A 23,017-nucleotide genomic window follows, 5' to 3' on the forward strand; every position below is an offset into this window, starting at 1 on the left:
TCAATAAAAGGCACCAGCCTTGAGGCTGAAGGCACTTTCCTTCTTCTGTTTTAAAGGAAAAGCAGAATTCAAGCCCAGGAGTCCAGCCTGCTTGAGTGACCAGCTCCCGCCCCTGCCGCAGCCGGTGACCCCCAGGTCAGGAAGCCGCCCACCGTCCCGGGGCAGGAGGGTTAAAGCCATCGCCACGATTAACTCTAGGCCAATAAAACAAGGAGTCTTGGTGAAGTTAAAGTATTTATTGATGTTTTTAAACTGTACATTCTCCACAGATCAGATTAAGGAGTTTGTGGGTGAAGTTTATCTGTGCATAGTGGGAAGAGACATGGACAGGGTAGAGGGGAGGAAGAAAAAAAACTGCCACAGGGAAATAGAAAAAAAATACACCACAGGTTACCAGAACCTTCAGAATTAAAAAAAAAAAAAAAAAGAAAAAAAGAGGAAAAGCAGCAGCTGTGAGCATCGACATCAACTATACAAGCATCACAAAGACTCAAGTGGAGGAAACAAAACCTTCAGAGCTTTCTGCGGGGTCTACAGATCACTGCATGTGCAACCCGGAACACCCACCTTCCATGCGGAGGCAATCCCCCGCGTTCTCCTCGGGCCGCCGGCCGCCTCCTACCGCGTCACCTCGGAGGACCACGGGGGGCTCGGGGTCAGTGCCTTTGCGGGGGCGAAATGCCCTGCGAGGGAGGGGGCACCCCGGGACACGACTCAGGATGGGGGTGAGCAGTGGGAAGCCACGGTGAGTCAACGGCAGACGGTGGCAGAAAATCACGTACAAACTACAGGCTACTTTCTGTGGGAGAACTGGGTTCAGGAGGAAGGCGGCAGGGGCCCTAACCTGCACACGCCAGGCTGGCCGAAGGACGCTGGAACTCAAATGCTTGCCTTTGGCGCCTCCGTGGTGACAGGCCTTGTGTGGAGACACCAAGGTACCCGGCAGTGGGAGCACCGGACTTTCGAGGAACTGGTCCTTCACAGTGACTCTGAGACGGGGTCACGATGTACTTCAGTTTCGGCTCCTAGCTCATCTGGTTTCTCAGCAACTTTCTGAAAGCTCATTTAAAAGGGAATACTGCCTCTTCTTCTTCTTCTTCTTCTTTTTTAATAAAAACCAGGACAGGACAGTGAGCCTTAAAGAGCTGGTTTACACAATGCAGCTGGAACAAATGGCCTGCATACAGCATGTACAGTCTATCGCTGAAAATCAACATTTCCTGTTTCTATAGCGAGTACGTGTGAGACAATACAATGGAAGTGGGATTCCTGATTAATTTAAAAAAAAAAAAAAGGAAAACTACATCAGTCAAATATCTGCAATAGACCATTTTTTCATTTCATTTAAGGTTTATATATCATATAGTTATATTAACATTTGTTCACCCATTTAAAAGCATGGAACTCGTGATTCTACAGTAGTGCTTTACAGTCTTAGTGACCCAGGAGGTCTGAGTGAAGATGAAATCCTCTGGAAGTAACTGCTGCTCAGTAGTCGATCCAGGCGCCTGGAGCCCCGCCGCCCGCCGCGCCCCCACTCCCGCCGGGCGCTGCGCTCCTCCCGCTTAAATCTGCATCTGCTCCAGGTACTTGTAGGTTGGGTTTTCGTAACCATGGTTCTGCATCTTGTTCAGGTGACGCTCTTCTGGGGTGAGCATTGGGTCGACCTGGAAGAACAGAGATGGGGGTGGGGTGGGGGCGGGGTCATTGCATGACCCTAGGAGAACTTCCCAGGGCGTCAGGAGACCTGAGCTGCATGTGTGATTCCCCAGGGACCAAAGTCAGCCCAGCGCCCTGTTTCCACCAGGTGAACCAAACAAGAGCTGGTGAGGACCCAGGAGGAGGGAGGGAGAGAGGAAAGAAGAGGGTCAGAGAGGCCAGGCTTCTGAAAGCTGGAGTCCTAAACGCTTGCTCCGAGTTGGATAAAACGGTGAGCTGAGTCTCTCAGCATCACAGTGACAGCAAGGCTCAGCTCTGCTGCTCTGGTGCGGGGCGGCCTCAGTGAGCCACGCCTGTAACCTAAGGAGTGGTGCCAGACAACCAACCCCCCGGGGCTCCTCCAGCCTGGAATTCTGTAATGAGGTCAGCGTCCAGCAGGAGGTGAAACCACGTAACTTAAGACACAGGCATCTGAACTAGTTTCCAGAGCATACGCTTTCCCTCCTCTAGAATCCAGACTCTCTGGGCGATCCCACCACCAACACAAGCGTAATAAAGCAGCTCTAATTACAAGTGCACAGACAATGGAACAGAAACAGTCTGCTCTGCCTCTTTCTGAACTTCCTGTCGCTTCTTTCCCCACCAAAAAAGAGGAATATTATTCCTACTTCATATTTTAAAGACTCGGTTCACTCATGTGGCCATTGCTGCCTGAGCCGTCAAACATCAGCTTTGTTCCTTATAAAACAGATCAAAAACATTAAACTAACAGTAAATAAAGAAACAGTATCAGCAGTCCTTCGTTCTCAAACATCTAACGGTTCTCAAACATCTAACGCACCTGGAAAACGAAACGCTAAGGAAACACTCAGAACAGGCTTCACCCTCTGCAGCCCTTGCAATTTCCTCACACTCACAAAGCCCGAATTCAACGCGCCAAGTTGGCTGTGGCCCCCGGTCGAGGATCACCGTCCTTCAGCGGGGCTCACTTCCAACAAGTGGCCTAATGACCCGGCGAGGATGCGAGGTCCCCAGCGAGACGTCTGAATCCTGAGAGCTGCTGGCAGCTCAGGGCAGAGCTTGCGCTGAGGGGCGCCCAGCGCTCACCTCCACGATGCCGTGGCTGATGGAGCCGTACTGCCGCTTCCTCAGCATCACCAGGCTGACGACGATGACCGTGGCGATGGCCACCGCGATGACCAGCAGGCCGATGAGGGCGCTGCTGCTCAGACCAAAGTCCTCCCGCAGCGGCCCCAGGGACTCCTGAAATGGAGCAGGTGGAGGTGAGAGAGATGGGCTGGAGCAGCCGTGAGCCCTCCGTCGGGTCTCCCTTGCGGCCCGGTGACCACCCAGATGCGCAGAGCCCTCCCTTCCCAATCTCTACGGAGATTTTAGTTTGAGCTTTCTTGTCCAGAAGTATGGAAAATGGGGTGATGAGGGACGTTTAGTAACTAAAGAGGGCAGGCACTGCTCCCAGTTACCGCCTGAGCTGAGAAGATGGGACAGAACAGAACAGACTGATGTGGGAGCTGCCAGCAGGTTCCAGTCACAAACACATACCGGCTCCTCCTCGAGGCCCCCGACCCTCTCAGCATTGAAAATCATCTCCTTCACATCCAGGGTCTCGTCAATGACCTGAAACAGCAGGGAAATGTCACCAACTGGGTGGGAGGGGACAATGAGCAGAAACATAACTGCTTCTCTTCTGCTGTTTACCCTTTGGTGGAGGGAAGCAGACACCTGATGGACACCCACTGACCCGTCAGTCCTGCCGCATTCACCAAAGTCCCCTCGCTGAACCCCTAAATGAAGGAGCAAGTGTGGGTGCCAGATAACTGCACGGCAGCTGCTCTTCCAAGGGCTGTCACCTGCATTTTCCCTTGGGTAACTGTCGTGGGGGTGTTTCAGGACAGATCACCAAGAAGCCCTGATTAAATACCAAACCCAGTTAAGGACGATCCAGAAGTGTAAGCGACAAAAATGCTAGAGGAATCAGCAACAGGACGTATAAACCTCAGGCAGTGTGAGAACCAAGTCCAACTCCATTCCTTTTTCAGTTATTAAATCTCTACTCACTTGACATGGCCTCTCATATTTTATTCATACCTTTAGGTGCAAATATATTTTCCAGCGCAGAGCAAGAGATGGGCTGCTGCTGAAAAATAATTCTCTGTTCCTTCTCACGCCCAGACGCTAAACGATACAGCACGTTTGTGGGAGTGTCGGAGCCCACCCACCTGTGAGGCACCTAGAACAAGGCCGCTCGCTCCAGCTGTTCTCAAAGTTAACATGGCAGGGCAGCAGAGAGAGATGGCTCACCATGTTTTCATCCACTTTATTCTTACTGTTAATCACTTTCTCCTCGGCACCGATCAGTCCTCCGTCCTGCTCTCCCAGCGCAGACCCTGGATGGAGAGAGCACAGCTGGGTTTCCCAGGATGGGCTGACCCCATGCCAACCTCACAGATGCGGGCTGGGGAGCCCACATCGAAAGCCTCCCCCCGCACTCGACAGGCTACTCGCGCACGTTTCGAGGATGCAACTGTGCTCCCGAGGGATGAGCGACACAGGACCGATGGTATCGTGGAGGAGGAGACAGTGCTCGCTGGTTTGCGTCCAACTTGGAAAATGGAACGCAAACTTTCAGGAGAGACGCTTTTTGTAAGAGACATAGAAGCTGAATCCAAAGGCATGCCAGCCCAGGTGAACACGTAACCCCCCGTGGCTGTTACTAAGCACCTACCACCCCTCAACCTGCCCCTTCAACAGCCGGGGCTCCCTCTGAACGGAAGCAGGGCCACACCAGCAGGGAATGTGCACGTTCGCCTTGAGCGTCGTCTTTTATTCCACAGGCCACTCTTTCTGCCTGAAAGACCGTCCCCAGCCTTAAACCCTTCCTTTTTGTCCTTCAAGCTGCACCTCCTCCAGGGACACATCCCAGGTTGCAGCACTTAAAGTCACCATGATCCCTGATTTTCTCCTGCACCTCCCACTAGGCCGTAACCCTCTCGGGGCCTAGATCACACACGGTCACCGCCTCGATGGTCATGAGAGAGGGAACAGGAAGGAAGCATTCCATACACAGTGAGAATTCCAACCCCAGGGTGGCAGGCACCCTGCCATGAACAGAGCAAGAACAGAAACACTGCTCTCGTCAAGGCCGGTATCACCTGAGCCCACGTCACCTGTGCGTGGCACTCCTAAGGACAACGCCCAGATGCAGCAGAAACCCAGGGAGAGGAGAAGTGAGGAACAATCCTCGTTATTTTTAGCTCCAGAGCACGTGGCTTCTAGCTCTCCCACGAGTTTCCTATTAATAATAATATATCTAGTTCTGTACAGACCCCTATGAGTCAATGAACCTTTTACAAACAGATCAATCTGACAGCATACTCGGCATTCTAAGGTGACCACCGGCAAGTGAGTAAGATTCCGGCAGGACAATGTGCATAGCATTGCTGTCCCCGAGACGGGTGGTGACATGACACCCGGCAGAGCTGTCCAGCTCACAGCCAGACCCGCGCTGGACCCGAGTCACTGCGAACTGGGCTGCAGTCGCTGCACCTTCAGGCCAGCTCACACTTAACTCGTGAGAAGGCAGCCAAAGACGACACAGCTTTGTTCCAAAGCTTTCATTTTAAGGAAGTTTCACAACTTGATTCCAGGGTAAAACCAGGGCTGGCTTTTGTAGTCTCAAAATATCAGTGAAACAGCAACACTGCATTTCAGCTATTTGAGAAAGAGGAATCTCTCTCAGTGGGAAGTTCATGACCGAGTCTAACAAATTCTAACTGTGCTCCTTCCCCCACCGCAGAGTTTCCAGGTCACAAGGGCAGGACCCCACCTGAAAAATAATGTGGCACAGACCCAGCTAATTCAGTCCTACCACCAGTGCAGTCTGTTCCAAGGCTTGTTTGGTGCTACGACCCACGTGCTTCTTAAACACTGATCGAAACCACTTTGGTTTTACAGAACGCGTAAACAAGGAACTCAGGAGACCGAAAGTTAATGTTTAAACTATACCCACTAATGACAGTTAAACTGTAAGGGTGAAAGCCAGTTAAACTTTTAGAAAATTGTCTTTAAGCATATCCAAGATACGTTGTTCAGGGGAATGTCCACACAGTGACCCAGAGGCACATCCAAGGACAATAAAACAAAGCAGGTACACGCGGGTGGTTCTGAAGAGTCAGCTGGTGCACACACACCACCGCCGCCCCTCAGCCGGGGCCCAGCGCTGGCAGCACAAGCAGTCTGTGAACGTGGGACCTCATTCGCGATGACCCTGGAGGCTGGGCCGCCCATCCACCCGGGAGATGCTGCAGCCGACACCACGTTCTACCAAACAGAAACACTGCAGGCTTTGAAGACAGAGTTCAAACTGACTCCACCGCTTCTTAAACTCCTAACTTTAACTCTGAGCTTCTTCAAATGCCTTACCTAGAAAAGGGCTGAAACCCTACCCACACCTGTGCTCAGTGGGTTAAATGAGATGAAGAATGCAAGCGCTCAGCACATCCGGCCAACTTTATCTCAAACCTGGACTCGCTACGCATGAGTTCCCTTGCCTCAACCTGCTTCATCCGTCATCTTCTACTGAGTTTGGAGGAGCAGGGCTCCATCTCCAGGGACATGAGACAGTGGGCAAGAGACAGGTGGGCAGAGACGGAGGGAGGGGGAAGCTGAAAGGAAGGGGGAAGATGCAAAGTGGCAGCAGCAGAGGAAAAGGGGAGGGAAAATAAAACGACTCTCTGCCCGACGCTAAGCCTATTTGTGTGTCTCCCAACAGTTCGCAACCAACCTGGTTAAACTGGACACACTTTTAAAAGTCTACCCAGGTTGAAAGGATTTATGAAAAATCGAGTTTGGTTATTCTGTCTTCTCTGGACATCCAGAAGGACAGCTCAGCGTGGCCACCTGGTGAGCAGACCCACCGACGCTGGGAGCCGGGGCTGCCGTCCCTGCACCCACAGCCACGTCTGAAGGATGAGGTGGAAAAGCTCAGGAGATGGAATGAAACAGAATGTGAAACTTCCGGGGATGTGAAAGGAATGAGGGTCTTACAAGGGAACATCTTTGACAACCAACCTTTTTTCATTGGGTGGAACAACTCCGGCTGGGTGTCTAGCGGGAAGGAAAACAACAGAAACAAAACAGCATAAAAGAAGATTAAGGGAAAAAAAAGTTTCTTTCAAAATTCCTACCTTAGAATTTCTCTACAATGTGAACAAAAGTGCTCTCCCTTACAACCACGCCCGCGCCACACCCCGTAAGCACAAGGCGGGAAGATCTACAGCTAAGGGCTAGAGGGCAGGAGAGAGAAGCCGGTCGGTTTGGGTCTTTTGGGGGAACTTCTGTGAGATTCCAATATTACTGAGCTTAGCCCCAAGTTACTTTTCTTAGAAAATAAGAAAAACACAGGTTAGTATGGACTGTGGTTTTCTGAGAAGGAGAAAAGGGCCGAGTTCACAGACGTCCGAGACGCCCCCACCGACAGCCCGTGGAGGTGTAGGGTGTAGGGTGAGCGCGGGTGTAGGGTGCAGCGGCACCACTCTGTTCGCCCGGCTCCTTCCTCGGATCCCAGTTTAGTATCAGAGAGTCAACTGGGCTGAGCTGGTACCTCTGACATAACAGAATTAGGGGCATTTTTGTGACGGTCTGGAGGCTAACCTGGATGCCCCCTGCCTGGGCCTCTGCTGCAGAGCCACCGTACCTGGTTGGGGTGGCACTGGACCTAGGACAGTAGGACTGTGTCGGCTTGGGTTCAAATCCTTACCCTCTACCTACAAGCTACATGATGCCAGGCAGACACTTAACCCCTTGAAACCCTGGAATCCCCAATGGGGCCAACACTCCAGGCCCTACCTTAGAGGATTATTTTGAGGATAAAAATATAAATGAGAGCGTCCACGCACAGCACTAGCCAAGGCTGGTTGTATGGTTTGGGAAGCACTCTGTAGCTGTGGTCACTATTTTTATCACCAGCAGCAGCAGCAGCAGCAAATAAATAGAAACGGATTCCACGCCCTGATCTCGGTGCGCCAGAATCGGCAGCTTGCTTATTTCTGGCGCAGACCCACAGCTTTGAGAGGCGCCTTCAGACATCGAGAACCAGCAGGGGACAGAAGAGAGCAGCATGCCTCTTCTCACCGCTGGGGTCAGAGGGACAGCTTGTCACCAGCCTCAGACTCGAGCAAGTCACGTCGCCGCTGCAGCCTCCCCGTTACCCACCTCCCCAAACCACCAGGAAAAGACCACAGCAGCAGAGAACACGAAGGTGCTACCTAAGCGGCAGAGTGACCTCCACGTAGAAGGAAAAGTGACTCCACACTGGAGGCAGCTGACAGGACCAGGAAAATCGGCAGGCTTTAAGCAAACGGTGTGCAACATGGCAGACATTTTACTAACCTGCCGATGAGGCTGAAGGCCCCCACAGGCGCCCGCACATAGCAGGTGCGCAGAGTGAACCCCGTCTCCCGTCCCTCCATCCAACCTGCACCAGGAACATAGCCTCCCCAGCACAACCCAAAATCTGCTTCAATTTTCTAATTGCATTCTTCCTGCCAGGCCCCCAGTGCCAAGAAGGTGCGCTGTTTATCATACCCACCTTCATTCTCAGGTAAGGACGGGAAGGGATGGAGGGGATGGAATGGCGGGATCTCGTCACTCTCTTCTGAGCTCACCCGGACGTCCACGGGGGTCTCTGAGATGGAGGCAGTGAACTGGTCCATGTCTGCTCTCTGTTCCTGAAGCAGCTCATCTGACAAAGACAGATATGGCAGGAGCCCGGTTTTCAGAAGGGTCTGGCTTCTAGGCACGGGACCGACAGCCTGAACCGGGCTAGTTCGTGTCCTTATGGGTGGACCACGTGAGCTCCTACACTGTCCTCTTCTCCTTCCCTTCTACCCGAGGTGGCATCCCTGACACAGTAGCACTGGGGACCCCAGGGCTCCGTCCTGGGTACTCCTCTACCAACGCACTCTGGTCAAGTGGTCTCATCCGGTAGCACAGGTTCAAATACCATCCAAACACCCTGACTCCCAAACCTGCATCCTGCGCCTCCTGCCCCGACCTCCGCTCCTCCCACTGGTGGCCCACCTCACACCTCCGCTTAATGTCCAAGGGCAACTTCTGTTTTAACAAGTACAAAGAACACTCAACCTCAGTAAAATGCAGCACCACCACCCACTCAGCCGCCCAGGACGGAAACCTGGGTGTCATCCGATGCCATCTTTGCCTCAGCCCCCTCCCCCATCCCCCCGTCAGCGCCCCCTCTGACACACATCCTCCCGACCACCCACACCCCCGTCTCCCCCGATCCCACCTCTCTGTGCACAACCGTCCTCTGTCTCCTGGATTTGTGCAATTGCTTCCTGGGTGGTTTTCAGTTTTAATCAACTGGCTACATGGCAGTCAAGTGATTTTTTAAAAATTCACATTCTTTTTAACAGCGTAATCCAGATCTATTCACTTGCTAGTTTAAAACTATCCAACAGCTTTCTGTTATCCTAGAACGCAATGCAAACTCCTTGATTTTGCTAACGTCGCTTCAGTCGGCCTCTGAGGTGACTATCACTTCCTGCGCTCAGGGCCCCTCTGTGCGGTCTCTGCGGGGACGGCTCCTCCGCATCGTTCGGATCTCAGGCTTCCCTCCTGGGACAGCCTCTCCCTGTCCCACGCAGACCCCCACCCCACACCTGCTTTCCTGTCTGTTCTCTCCTATAGTGTGAGCTCCAGGAGGTCTGTCTACTGGAGCACATTTCCCTCAGGGACACACAGTAGACACGACAAACATATGCTGCATAAACGAAAAAGAGAAAGACCAGAGGAGAGGGAGGAAGTGAGAATGTGTGTAAACACGTGCCCTGAAGCACATCAGCAGTTGAGGAGGAAAAGGTAACAGGAGACTTGCCCAGTCCCTTGGGACCTCACACCCTAGATTTTTCTTCCGGTAACCGGGTGAAGGTCAGTGAAACCCAAGGCTCTGCGGCTCCCAGCCAGGACCTGACCTTGACTCCAGAAGCCCTGGCGCACTAATGCCCAGCTTCACGGCCCTGCTCATTCATCCTGTTTCCCTCTCCCACCGCCGCCGGCGAGCCTTAGACAGAAGTCCCGCCTGACCTCCCTGCAAACAGTGGACACTCACCAATTTCCTCTTGGATTTCTTGGGCCACATAAGGTACTTTGTAGAGCAGAGAGAGGCTCTGGTTCCTCCTTTCTTCAATCACATGCAGATGTGTCATCACCTGTAAGCACAGGACGGGGGACGCCTTGTCAGCGAGCAGAAGGGCCAGCCGGGACATCCACCCGCCTCTGCAAAGGGACACGTTCTCCAGAGTCCAGCAGAGCCGCTGGTCAGAGGGACAGTACGAACCCCTCATATTTACTGACCACTCCAGTGCAAGAATGAGTGCAATGCCTCTCGGGGACCTAAGGATTTATCCACAGAGAGTGCTCCCAGTTCAGGGAAAATGTCACAACTTTCATTGGCCAGTTATTGATCTGGTTCACATGAGGCACTTGCTAACTGTCCTGTAAAAGAAGAATCCAAATCTGTACCACGCCAGACATGCAAGCAGGTTTTTCTTGAGTGAAAGAAGAAAAGAGTTGGTCTTTTTTTTTTTTTTTTAAACCACTGGTCAGACTGGTGAAGCGAGGAGAGTGATCTGGGGGCAGGGTTTTTGCTCAGTGAAGTAACGGCCTAAAATGATCATCACCGTGAGCATCAGAACTAGTTTTATTCCTGTTTAATTAAATCAGCCACTCTTTCAACACTGCTGAGGATAAATGAACCTGATTTTAAGGAGTGATAAAGGAAGATTTATCTACCATCCTGTCTGCCAAAGCTCACTGCCTTTTCTGAGTGCAGAAGTTCCAAGGTTGGTTGTCCCAGAAAAAAAAAAAAAGCCATTAAAAGTGGTCATTGACTTTTAAGCTTTCCAGGGTGGAATTGAGGGGCGCTCTGGGCCACATCCACCCCAGTGCGTAGTAAGGAAGTGGCTGCAGGTCACACAAGCTACTCAGGAAGGCCGCCCTGCCTGGTGACACCTGCAGCCACCGGCCCCTTTCTGAAGAGGGCGCACTGAGCCCACGGATTAATCACGTGGGCTCGAAGCCATTAACATGAAGGGTCAAAATGAAAAAAAAAGTTCAAGGGAAAGATGCTTTTATTGTAGATGGATGTCTCGCTGACCTTTAAAAGCGAGGATGAAAGCAATTTAATTTTATATTTGCCATTGTTTTAATCAAGTAAATTGATGGCAAAGCACCAGAGTGATTGCCTTAGAGAAAAAATGGAAATGCAAATGGAATCCAAACCATGTACTCCCGAGATCCAGCACATGCTGACACCGCCACACGTCAGGTGGATCACGGAGCCTGGGAGAGGGCGGTTCCCACACCCTGGAGGACAAGCCCACCCGGCGGAGGGCCAGGCATCAGGGTCCTCGGAGGGGCCCCAGGGCTGCCGCCCCACATTGCTCGTCCCCAAGTCGGACGTGTACACGTTGTAAGAGGCTGAACATATCCAGGGTCTTCTACGACAGCACAGGGAACAGGCAATAGGCTGATGTTATCCAGAAGCTGAGCTTCCCCAGAATTAAGGGCCTTGAACACCACACAGCAGAGATGTTCTAAGAAGTGCGGGTCCCGCCCCTCAGGTCACTCCAGTGGCACCTTGGTCCTGGCACACATGTTAATTCAACACACTGATCACACCTTCTACTTTCACCACACAAAACAGGCCTTTTCTATAAAATACTACACTACAGTGTAGATTTTCTACCAAAAAATTGAAGAAAATATTATTTTTTTTTTCCAACTGGGTAGACCTAAACAAATCTAACAGGTCAGGATGCAGGCTTCACCCCGAAGCTTCCTGGAAGCTACCCCGGCAAGGTCTGCTGGCCCTCCCTCTTCCTCTCCTACTCCATCAGCTCAGAACAGAGCCTCAGCTCCAGGCCCCCAACAGAGCCCTGGGGGTCTGCAGATCCATGCCCCGCCCCCCACACCCTTCACACTCTAGAGGGGCCTGAGTCCTTTCATTCTCCAAACACCCAGCTGCCTTTGTGGACTCTGTACGTTTAAGGATGATTCTTCATCTATAGTTAACATAATTAATCCTACATGACTGTGCGCGGTCAGATGCCGGAGCAGAGCCGGGCAGCAGACAGGACGGGAGGACCTCAGCAGCACCCCTCCCAGGGGTCTCTGGTGGGTCCCCCTACAATCACACCGTGCGAGCAATAGCAGGCAGGAGGGGTTGTGGGTCCCCAGCCTGTGCACACCGGGTCCCCACAACCAGCTCAGCACTGCGTTAAAAACAGGGTAGGAAACAGAATAAGAGCAGTTACGTCGTCACACAGCTCTCTAGGAAAACTCAGAGGCCAAACTATTTCAAAGGAAGCCAGCAGTCTTGCGGGCAAGTTCACGTTCTCTGAGTACAAGAGAGTAAAACAGGTTAATATGTGGACAATACAGAAATGAGAAAGTAGGTCCAGAAGCAAACCTCTGCAGACGACTGCAAAGGCCAGCTGGCCACAGCGTGGGACAAACCAGGGACGTCAAAGTGTCTAAACAAAAACTGTACAAAACAAAAGAGACCAGTTTTTAAGATGTGCTTGATCAATCCGCCTAGAAAGAGATTTCAAATATAAATTCTGGTGGTACCCTCCCTTAATCAGAAATAAACTGACACAGAAATGACTCAGAAACTGACTTACCTCTCCACTAGGATGCATTCCTGGACTTACAGAAATGGTGTAAGTAGAACGTATTTAATGTTAAAAAGTATGGAAAAGACATTTTTATAATAGTACCTTTGCAAAAACCAACTCTTGTACCCAGTATCTTTGGAAATCAAAAATCTTAGTTTCTAAGAACTAACAAGAAGAAACACCACCGTCAGTGCTGTCCAGCCATCAGTCACAGCAGTCCCTTCCCACCAGACACGCTCTCCTGGGGCAGCTCCTGCGCTGCCCGGTGTACCTGGGACTTCATCTGGGCCGCCTTCTCTGGGTCAACAGCCAGCACGTGCTGGTAATGACGGATGGTGTGCAGACGGTCTTTGTTCTCAGCGCGCACGTAGCGCCGCAAGGCCTGAAGGATGCGATGAGGCTGTAAGAGAAAACAGTTTTCATGTCCAGAGACTAGAGAACTGAAAAGAGGCGGGAAAACAAAGCTTAAAAACTCACCTAAGAACAGAAACCTCAGCGAGGCACGAGAATGAACGCTGTACCTTTAAGAGCATCTAGTTACCAAATAACCAGAAACGTCCTTTCTATGTGAAGTGCCAAAAGCCCACAGTTACACTGGCTCCTTAACCCCACATTTCAGAATCTCCAGCCCACTGTCTTCCTCCAATCTGTCCTCTTTTGTGAGCTCAGCATCTGACACCTTAATTACAAGCCAGGCAGTCCCCGTGTCATCCAGAAAAGACTTCACCTGCTGAAGGTAAAGGTACAAACATCCTCCTTTTCAATACTTTCCATCCCCCCAAAGCAAGGCAAGTTAGAGTTAAGGGACAAAGCAGGGCACCACTAGCAGAAAAGGGCTTCAATATAAATTTACTCATAATCTTAGATTCAAAAGCCTCTGCCCATGGAAGGCATGCTTTTTTATTCTTTGAAAGTGAGGTTACTATAAAAGTTCACCACTTGGGGAACTACCAACCAACAGCCTGAGCTTCTGCTTTTTCAGTGTAAGCCGTGTCCACACAACAGGTGGCAAGGGGGCCTCAGGTGTGATGTGAGCTTACCTGGCAGACACTGGAACATAATAATCCATTTCGCACATGCGCGCGCGCACACACACACACGCAAGCGCGCACGCGCACCCCCTTCCAGGCAGGCACACGAGGGATGTGATTTGCCTGCGGCTCGGAGCCGCACACACCTGCCGCTGGAGGGCCCGACCACACACTCACCCGTGGAGGGTCGGACTGCAGGGCTGCCAGGTAGTTCTCCAGCGCCACCCGGCGGCGGTCGTTCAGCATGGCCTCCACCCGCGCCAGGTGGGTCTCCACCAGCTGCTGCTTCTCGCTGGCTGCTTCCTTCTCCAGAGCTTTCACCATGGCTTGGAAGTGCTAACCGAGAAAGCAGGAACCACATGTAACTCATGGCACCAGCAGGCGCCTGAGCCAACGACATGAGACCCACTGAGGCGCCTCTCCTGGCCCAGCGCCCCTGCACCAGCAGCAGACCAGCGTGGGGCAGGGGTGAGGTCCAAGTCCATCCGGCCGACTTGTCAGCACAGTCACAGGGGCGCCTACCCTCCCCACAGTCGAAAGTAAGTGTAACTGACTTATGTCGACCGCCCGTGTACGTTGTTCTGCACCCGCAGGCTCAACCAGCCACGGACCGTGTGGGACTCGTGCAGTACTCACAGGTACTTCCTCATCTAACGCAGGCATGCAAATCTGGGCATCAGAAGGGCTGCAATTCCCTGCACAGGAGCCTGGGCCCGGCGCCCGGAGAAGAGGAAGGCTGCCCTTGCCACATCACAGCCCGGCACCAACGTCCAAACCCCAAAACCACAGACAGGCTTTGACACACATTTCAGTCCTGGGGTAAGTGACACGAGCCACTCACACCAAGTCTAAAGGGCAAGCTCCCTGTGAGGTGCTGGCCAGGTCTGAAGGCAGAGTTCGAGGCTGCCCAACTAAACTGGCTGCATGGAAATGAAACGTCTGTGAACTTTCTAGGCTATCAGGGGAAAAAAAAGAGGAAAGGTGATCCAACAAGGTATCAACATCACGAGAAGACGGATCTCCGTCCAACACGAACTGACTTAAGAAGCAGCCAGTTTCATGAATCCCAGATCAATCCTGTGAATTCCTACCATGCCCCCTAGTCCAGGGGGCGGCGGCTGCCACGATTCCAAGCTCTCACTCTGAACTGCTATCAGGGAGCTTAATTTTCTGCCTTTTGATTTTTCAGTAAGTCTGCAAAAAAAAGAACTCAGTACTGCTGAGAAACAAGGCACAGCCTAAGAAGGCAGATGACCGAGGACTTTTGTCAGGAAAACAGAACAAACACAGCCGAGCTAAGGATTCCCCCAGCATGAATGAGGTGTGCTCGGGTCCGGGCTCGGGTCCCTGCCACTGGAGGTGAGCAATTCTAGAGCAACCCAGTTGGCAGGTGAATAAAAAAGCAGGCCAGTGAAAACTTCCTTATAACGCAAGCCCTCAGCTAAAAGGGGGTGTCAAGACTCTTAACTTGCGGGCAGTCTGGCTCCGACCATATTTCAAAGGGTCGGCCTGGGAGCCTGTCCCTGGAGGACATGTCTCACCTGAATGAGAGTCTGCCTCTCTGCTTTGGGGAGGTTCTTGGCTTGAAGTTCAGCCTCTTCCCACTCCTTCTTCACCTAGACCAAAGGTCAAAGCGGTTATAAGCAGAATCATCTCTGAAACAACTCCCCCAGGTCTAAAAACACTGGCAGGCGCTGGACGTGATGTGGGAAAGTGCAGAAGGACATCGCCCCCTCCCCACCGCGATGGAGCCCCAGGCCACGCCTGCCTCGGTCATGACCTCGGGCAGCCCAGCCCTTCTGAGCAAGTGCAGCACAAAGTGGGACCCTGGTGCTGGTGCTGCTCTAACACGTGTAACGCCTTTCATTAAAAGAAAGCATCCCTGAGACGCAGGACCTTCAGCAGGTAACAGGATCTAGCCAGAACATATTAACACGATTTGCTTGCACCATTTTCATAGTTACCTGTTCTAATGACAAATGATACTGGCTTTCCACTTATAATATTGATATAAACTGTCCCTCTTTAAAATAAAAAATATTTAAGCAGTTGGTTAATGGCAAAGAAAAATAACAAGAACGTAATGTTTACAGGAAGCGCTGGGCAGTCTGGAGCAGATAAGCACTTGAGGGTAATTCCATTATCACGGAGATGGGGGGGTGGGTGAGGACAGTCCCGGCCAGAAGGCAGCCGGACTTACCCCCTCCCCGCACTTGTCCTGACACGGCCAGCTCGACCACCTGGGGCGGGGAGGGTTGGGGGGCGTCCCTAGCCGGGTTCCGCGGAGGCAGGGGCGCCCGGCTCACCCTGTCCATGCGGTTGCGGTGCCGGATCTCCAGCTGCTCTTTGGCCTTCTGGAAGCGCGCATGCTCGTTGTCATCAGCCGAGGTCTCGAAATACACGTCGACGTCGTTGGTTGGCAGGGGAGTTGGGGGAACTGAAATGAAAAGACAAGACGGTTCTCTCTGGGGGTCGGGAACGACGCTGTGGCCACACTGGGCCCCCAGGAGGAAGCCCAGCCCGGCCCGCAGGACGGACTAGTGTGTCCGGCACCCAGCTCGAGTGCAGGGTGCACCTGCCTGCCGGGACCCACTCCACCAGCCCCCTGCGGGCCGTCCTCCTCACCTAACCTCGGCCACCGGGCCCGGCCAGCCCCCTGCCTCCGTCAGCACCAGTGAGGCGGCTACACGGGACTTCGGGGCAGAAAAGGCAACCACTTCTTCCACACCTTCCCTCAGTTCTTAATCCTTAACACCTAGAAAATCACTACTGTGCTGCTGTCACTGAGCGCATCTGGCCAGAGATGGGGCTCAAGGCAGGGCTGCAGAGGCACGTGCTCAGGTCTCCTCCTCGTCGTTGTTGCTGTTTTTAGGCCACAACTCACCTCGGGGAGCTGATCCAGCTGAGTGTACCCTGCACACAGACTGGGCAGAGGAAGCCAAGCCCCTCAGCTACAGCTGGTCGGTTTTCAGCTCCACCAGAGGACCCCTAACCCCTCCCCCAACGGCAGGGACCGCGTATGTGACAAGGACTTCTCACAAGTGTGAAGAGACCCTGGGCTTTTCAACTCAAGACACTCACTGGCCTTCCAGGCCGCCAGCCGGGGAACAAACCCATCAGAACCGACACCCCGCACTGTGGTCCAGCCTAAGTTCCTACTGGCCCCAGGCAGGCAACTCTCTCCGCACAAAGGAGCTTAACCTGCTCCAGGAAGGATGGGGATGACAAGGGTACTTAGTCACCCCCTTGGAAACCCTTATTACCCCAATTCACTCGGCATTTCCCAAGCCAGGGAGGAGTGACAGGTAACCTGCTTGCACAACTTGCTCTGTCGGGACCCAATGTTAGAGCAAAGTGGAGAGCAAACGCCAGATTCAACAAATTCTAATTCAGAAACAAATTCACCCAATTCCCAGAATTGCATAACTTTAACACATGAGAACAACCATGTAACTGATGAATGTAACCACGAGTCAGCCAGCCACTCCGCAGCCATCCTGTCAGAGCACCCTCCACTCTCCTTTCATTTAGTTTTAAGCCTAAAAGCTACAGCTAAAGTCTTGTCAAGAATATTTGGCCCCTACATGAAGTTTAAATAGGATCTCAACAGTCAATTTTCAGATTAGCTGAATCAGAACATACGGCTTCACAAACCACATTCCCCCTGATACTCAGAAGTTCAGCTGGAAGCATTTCAAAGCACGGAAGTCCATCCGTGCCAACGATCACGTCGCCACCAGCAACGCACGTCTGCAGCTTAAAGGCTTATATAAGGGCTGGAGAGAGTCTTTGGTTCGTATCCCCGGGCCAGATAAAGATAATACAGATGCAAGCTGCCTCCACCCCACTGGGAACAAAAGGGCAAAGGGGCAGCAGGCCTGGAGGTCTGGTTCTGAAGACATGGTGGGCTCGGACCTGGAACCGCGTTCCTCTGTGTGCCAATGACCGGCTCACGAAGCCGGCACGTTCACAGGCCTCAGTCCCCTTCAAAGAGGGACACAAACTTGACCCCTGGAACAGTGATGCCTCTAGGTTCCAAAGCACTCCAGCCACAGGCCCCACAAGTGCATGGACACACTGCTTCTCCGTGGCAGGTCTGCCTTGCATAGTAACAGGGAACTACTATTTTGCCAACTTCAAAACCATCCGTGCTCTAAAATCTACTGTTCTGTAGTGTCTCGCAGCACCATCTAGCTGGTCCTCTGGGTAAAAGACTGCCACCCCAACACCAGGCGAGATCTTCAATGACCCTCATTCCTCAGGCTTTGACCCCAAACAACGTTTTGTTGCTCCTATGTTTAGGCAGTTTTACAAAACAGGAAATATCACAGTAAGTTTTGTCTTTCCTGAGTAAAAACTTTGCTGTCATCTAAAGGCTCATAATTTTTTTCACTTTTCAGTCATTTCAAATAAAAGTCATCTTTCCACAGAGCAGGAGCTGGAGTGGAAGCACTGAAAGTAAACTGTGTCACAGTAAGATTTTTTAAAAATTCTGGATGGGGGAAAAGAAAGAGGGAACATAAAGGTATTTGAATGAAAAACTATCAGAAGCTACAGCCAAAAACCTTTAGAGCAAACACCAGGAAATAGGCAGCAGTTCATTATTCTAATGAATTCCAGAATCAGAAGGAGGAAGGGAGCCTCGCCAGAGGGTTTTCCCACACCCGGGTCAGTGCTGCGCCGTATGGAAAGGAGGGTCTTACACAGGAATACGGGTAACCGTACAGAAGAGCAACCTGCTGACGTCTGAGCAAACCGACTCAACTGAGCATGGAATTTCCTTTGTGAACAAAGAACCCATAAACGCAAACTCCCTTGCTTCCTAAAGCTCTCGTGATCCAGCCCTGCCAAGGCGCTGGAGAAACAGAGTCACCACCTCTTGGCTGCAGAGGGCTCTCCCTGGAGTGCGTGAAGCAGGACACTCCAACATCCCGGGCTCCTGAGGTGTCCTTATCGTCACCTCTTTGGAGAGCGGGCGTCCCCTTAGTCAGCGTGCCTCAGGGGGATCGGCAACAGGGCAGTTCAAAGAGGCGAGTGACAGGCAAAGCCCGCACAGACCCCAGGCCCGCCTGCCCGCCCTTCACGCCGGTCAGCTGCAGACAGCGGAGGGCAGGCTGCCTTCCCACCCAGCACGGAGGGGGCCGAGGCGGGAGGAGGAAAGACAGGCCCCGGGCTCTCCCGCCGCAGCCGGAAGGGCGCGCCACCACCTCCTCCGCCACCATCACCTCCACCACCGCCAGGCCCATGACGAGCACGGGACACAGGAAACCAAGCTGGCAGCTGCCGACAGGAAAGCAAAGCTGAGCTCTGGAAAGCACAGAGAGGAGAGGAGACGACCGACAGCGAACAGCGAGTGGGCAGGGAGCTCCACACAGACGCGGCCACGAGGACGGCGGGGAGGACAGCACGCTGGACGGGACAGGGCTGCGCACAGCCAGCGTGGCGGGACTTACTCATCGCTTTACACACAGCCATACAATAATCCTCAGACTCAAAATTGTTCCTGTTGCCTCCGCAGCCGCCATATATAAAGCGCACGCACTTCCCCTTGGAGAGGTCGAAGTACCACCGAGGCATCACGGCCCGGCAGGGCCCCGTCAGCGCCTCCTGGGAGCAGACAGCTGTGTGGAAATGGTCAGAACATCAGCGGGGCAGAGGCAGCAGCTCCCACGGCTCAGAGCTACAGACCGGCAAGGGGAGGGACGGGGACGAGCAGGCGACACCGGACAGCGAAGGCTGAGACTGGCAGGACCGGGGTGCCTCGGTTAACGCGGGCGCCACTCAAGCCAGTCACTGTGAGGATGTGCTCGCCCTCCTCTCTGACGCGGTGCAGACCCTCAGCACCTGCCGCTGTGCGCGCTGCCTGGGGTCTAGAGCAGGGCCCGGGCTGACGTGGAGGAACCCCACCCCCCAACAGCGCTGTGAGCCCCACTCTTCTCATCTGTCAAGTGGGCGTGTTTGCTCGATTCGCCCGTCTTGGGGTGCCACGGGCAGAAAGAGACCCTGCGGGCACAGAGGCTGCTGCAGTGGTGAGAACCGCGGGAAACACCTGCAAAGGCCGCATGTGTTTTGTGTTCTCCAAGGTGAAATCACAAACTTCGAGACTCATTAAGTAACTTTCTCCTGCTTGTATCATAAATAATTCTTCAGGTCTTAACTGGCTTCGAACACAGGATCAGCAGGAGGCTGCACCTAAGTGGTCTAGGACTGCTCAACTTTCTCCCCACGTGGCAAGATGAAAAACACTGCTGGCCCGGATCCCCTACCAGCAGGTCATCAAATGCCACCCTCCCAGCTACAAGCCTCTTTCTGATGGACAAACAGGGCAGCCTACCGACTGGAACACATTCAGGAAGAGAACCACGGAGGTGCTGTCCACTCTGGGAGGCGGGGGCTTCGGCACTGCCGCTGAGAGAACGTTTCAGGCCGAGTGTGGAGGGCTCCTGCCCGAGGGCAGGCCACACTGTCTCTCAGCCTCCAGTTACGTCCCCACCAGGCAGTTCTGACTCATTTCAGCTCTCCCTGGACAGGTCAACCATCAGGCCCTGCAAGCCCCCAGAGCTGACCTCACCTTCGGGGCACAGGAGTCGCCCTTCCTGTGACTTACCCGTGAGGAAAGCAGTCTCTGAGTAAATTAAAGAACACTAATAAAAATTCTAGTAAATAACTACATGTGGATGTTCAGGCCACGGCCCTAGGCGGGCTCATTACCTTTGACATCGTGAGCAATCTCCTTCTCTGAGACGGTCCGGTCGCTGCCGGGCTCGGTCGGGCCCTCCTCGGCGTAGTCGTCCCCTTTAAAGGTGTCGTAGTAGTAGTCTCGGTCTTCCACCACCTCCTCTCCTTCCTCCTCGTCCTCGTCCTCGTCCTCGTCCTCCTCATCCACGGCTGCCTCTGTGAAGTCTTCCAAGTCGGCTTCGGTGGGAAACTCACTACAGGTCACAATAAAACAGGGAGGTTCATCCCAACTGCCGTGCACCGAGCAGCGCAACCACTCCTGCCCGGTTGTGAAGCAGAAACCCAGAGGCAGGGAGCAAGCTCTGCTCACGGCCAACAGGGCCGCGAGGGCCCTCAGCCCGGCTAGTGCAGTAAGGGGGGGCGTCGGGGGGCAGGGCTGCGCTGACCCGCGGGGAAGAGGGCGCCCAGGACGACAGACAGCCCGAGGCCCTGGCTCACCTGCCCTCAGCCTCGGCCCAGCTCTGGCAGGACCAGGGGAGACAGACCTGCTTCACCAGAGCCAGGGCCCAGCAGCCAGAGCCATGGGCAGGCTCAGGGCAGCTTACCTTTTATAGATGTCGTAGTCTTCCTCTTCCTCCTCCTCGTCATCGTCCTCCTCCTCCTCCTCCTCCTTTGACACGGCTGTCTCCATCACCTTAGTCTGAGGGCAGCACACGTACTCGGTGCCGTGGAACTGGTCCACCCCACAGGGCAGCAGCATGCCGTAGCTGTACAAGGTCAGCCCCTGAGTCAGACAGGCCTGGGGACCCACAGACCAACGTCAGAACACAGCCCACAGCGGCTGTCCAGCCCCCCGGCCCCAGCTTCATCCGAAAGAAACTCAATCAGATCACAACGCGAGGCTTTCTCTCGAGGACACACATTCGTCAAAAAGTTGTGATGCTACTGTTTGAAGATTTACAAATTTTGCTTAACTTGCAATGGGGAAACACCATCTGGGCCAAAAGAACAACAGCCTGAAGCTGGAATGAGTGAAAGAAAAGGGAGTTTCCTCTTAGCAATTACCAACGCCAGCCAAGGGTGGTCCGTGGTAACGTACGTTCCTGGTCGGTGAGGAGCCCAGAATTACACCAAAGAAAGGCAACTGACTGGAAAACCAACCTAACTCAGAGGACAAGCGTAAGAAAGGGTAGTTCTCCCCACAGGAAGAATGAAATGGCATCTAATCCTGTCAGCAGACACGTCCAGACACGGACTTTCTGTAACCATTTCCACGCCGGCCTCAGGGTCCGGGGTGGCCTTCGCGGGGGCCCTGCCGACAGCACCCCCACTTAGCGCTCTCAACGCCCCTGCCTTCGGGGCTGGACTGTCAGCACTGTACTCCCACCAAAAAGTCTGCTCTGCTCCCAAGTGTGTTTCACTTAGGAGACACAGGTAGCTGTAAACGTTGAAGAGTTACAGGGAAAAGAAAGAAAACTGATTTAAAATCAAGGTAAGGTTTGGAGGAAAACTCTTATTTTCTCTTCCAACACAAAAGCCAGCACCCGACTTGCCCCGCCCCCTCTTTACCTCTTTGACCACCGTGTGCCAGTGCTGGTGGTTCTCGCACACTTCCATCCGCTCCTTGTGGAAAAACTGGCACTTTTCTGGAACCAGCAGAACATCACTTACAAATTCACCCACTGGAAAAGAGAAGCTGTGTCAGAAGCAAGTCTGACCGTGACTCAAGGTGAAGACGCCCCTCGCTGCAGCCCGCCGTGACAGGCACGCGGCCACGTGCAGACGGGACGGCCTCCAGGTAACACGCGCTGCGCTGCTCATCTGCAGACGCCACGAGCACGGCTGGCTCGGGCAGCCCGGCGCTCCGTCCCAGCCACGACCCCCGGGCCTCCTCGCTCCCTCACGTCCGTGCAGGGCCTTGGCGCCCTGGCAGAGAAATGGGATGAGGACCCCCCGTGACCTCACACACATGCACAGCTGCTCCCTACCACCTCTGACTTCACATCAACAGCGATCCTGGCCTCTCACTTCCCTGTCTCTGCCCATGTCCGTTCTAATAACAAAACGCCCAGGAAATGAAGACTGGGTGTTCCCCTAAAGGACAGTGACTCTTACCTAGGCCTCGGTGGACCCAGAGACACCTAGCTCCAACACAAACCACACTGTAGTAACTGATGCAGGTACAAGCCACCAGTGGAGGGTTAATTACGAGGGGGAGCAGGTGTCCTCGTAGTGGGACAGTCTGGCAGATGCTACCTCAGCCAGGTGACCACTAAGGGACAGCTGACATAAATGACATTCTAAGGACACGTCACCAACATGGTCTTCCTGCCAAACCATGTCATCTGAATCTAATCTGATAAAACAACATGACAATTTCAAGGGGGAGGGTATAGCTCAGTGGTAGAGTGCATGTGTGGCCTGCACAAGGTCCTGGGTTCAATTCCCAGCACCTCTGTAAACAAACAAACCAAATACTTCCCCCCTCAAAAAAATTTTTAATTAAAAAACTATGACAATTTCAAATTCAGAGATGCTGTGTTAAACAGACAGCCTAGACTCTGAAAAAATATCATTGTCATAAAAGACTGGAAAGGAAAAAACGGAGGAACTGTCTAGGTTAGATACAATGTGCGATCCTTTTTAAAAAGAAGCTGTAAAGGACAACATTTGGACGCTGAGGAAAATCGTCACACAGGAGAATGCCCTTGCTCTGAAGGAAAGCAAGCTGAAAAATATTTAGGGTAAACTATCATGACGTCCCAACTTACTTTCAACAACAACAACAACAGTGACAACGAAAAAGTGCGTAAGACACACACACAGTGTGGGATGAGGCAGAACCGGGAAATCCAGGTGACAGGTCTAGAGGGTCCACAGCTGCTTTTTTTTTTTAAAAACAGGTCTGAAAGTTTTCAAAAATAAAAAGCTGGG

At 53.0% G+C, this 23,017-nt stretch overlaps 1 protein-coding gene across 4 annotated transcripts in view; it reads right to left on the bottom strand.

Annotated features, from left to right (window-relative positions):
* Positions 1-221: 221 nt before the first annotated feature.
* The window catches only part of APLP2 (amyloid beta precursor like protein 2), a 58,515-nt gene continuing 35,719 nt past the window's right edge, over positions 222-23,017 (bottom strand). The window contains exons 4-18 of one of the 4 annotated variants that reach the window (XM_032472637.1): positions 21,653-21,765; positions 20,689-20,882; positions 20,117-20,337; positions 18,859-19,026; positions 15,712-15,842; positions 14,947-15,021; positions 13,583-13,741; positions 12,646-12,774; positions 9,806-9,905; positions 8,267-8,419; positions 6,748-6,783; positions 3,979-4,064; positions 3,220-3,294; positions 2,767-2,922; positions 222-1,667 (exon numbers count right to left, since the gene is read on the bottom strand). In XM_032472637.1, the coding sequence (XP_032328528.1) occupies positions 1,566-1,667; positions 2,767-2,922; positions 3,220-3,294; positions 3,979-4,064; positions 6,748-6,783; positions 8,267-8,419; positions 9,806-9,905; positions 12,646-12,774; positions 13,583-13,741; positions 14,947-15,021; positions 15,712-15,842; positions 18,859-19,026; positions 20,117-20,337; positions 20,689-20,882; positions 21,653-21,765 (1,898 nt within the window). In that variant the 3' untranslated portion in view covers positions 222-1,565. The remainder of the gene's footprint in view (positions 1,668-2,766; positions 2,923-3,219; positions 3,295-3,978; positions 4,065-6,747; positions 6,784-8,266; positions 8,420-9,805; positions 9,906-12,645; positions 12,775-13,582; positions 13,742-14,946; positions 15,022-15,711; positions 15,843-18,858; positions 19,027-20,116; positions 20,338-20,688; positions 20,883-21,652; positions 21,766-23,017) is intronic. The other 3 variants (XM_032472639.1, XM_032472638.1, XM_032472640.1) reach the window with 3 other exon arrangements.

The sequence above is a fragment of the Camelus ferus genome, chromosome 33 (genome assembly GCF_009834535.1).
Source record: "Camelus ferus isolate YT-003-E chromosome 33, BCGSAC_Cfer_1.0, whole genome shotgun sequence".
Lineage (NCBI taxonomy): Eukaryota > Metazoa > Chordata > Mammalia > Artiodactyla > Camelidae > Camelus > Camelus ferus.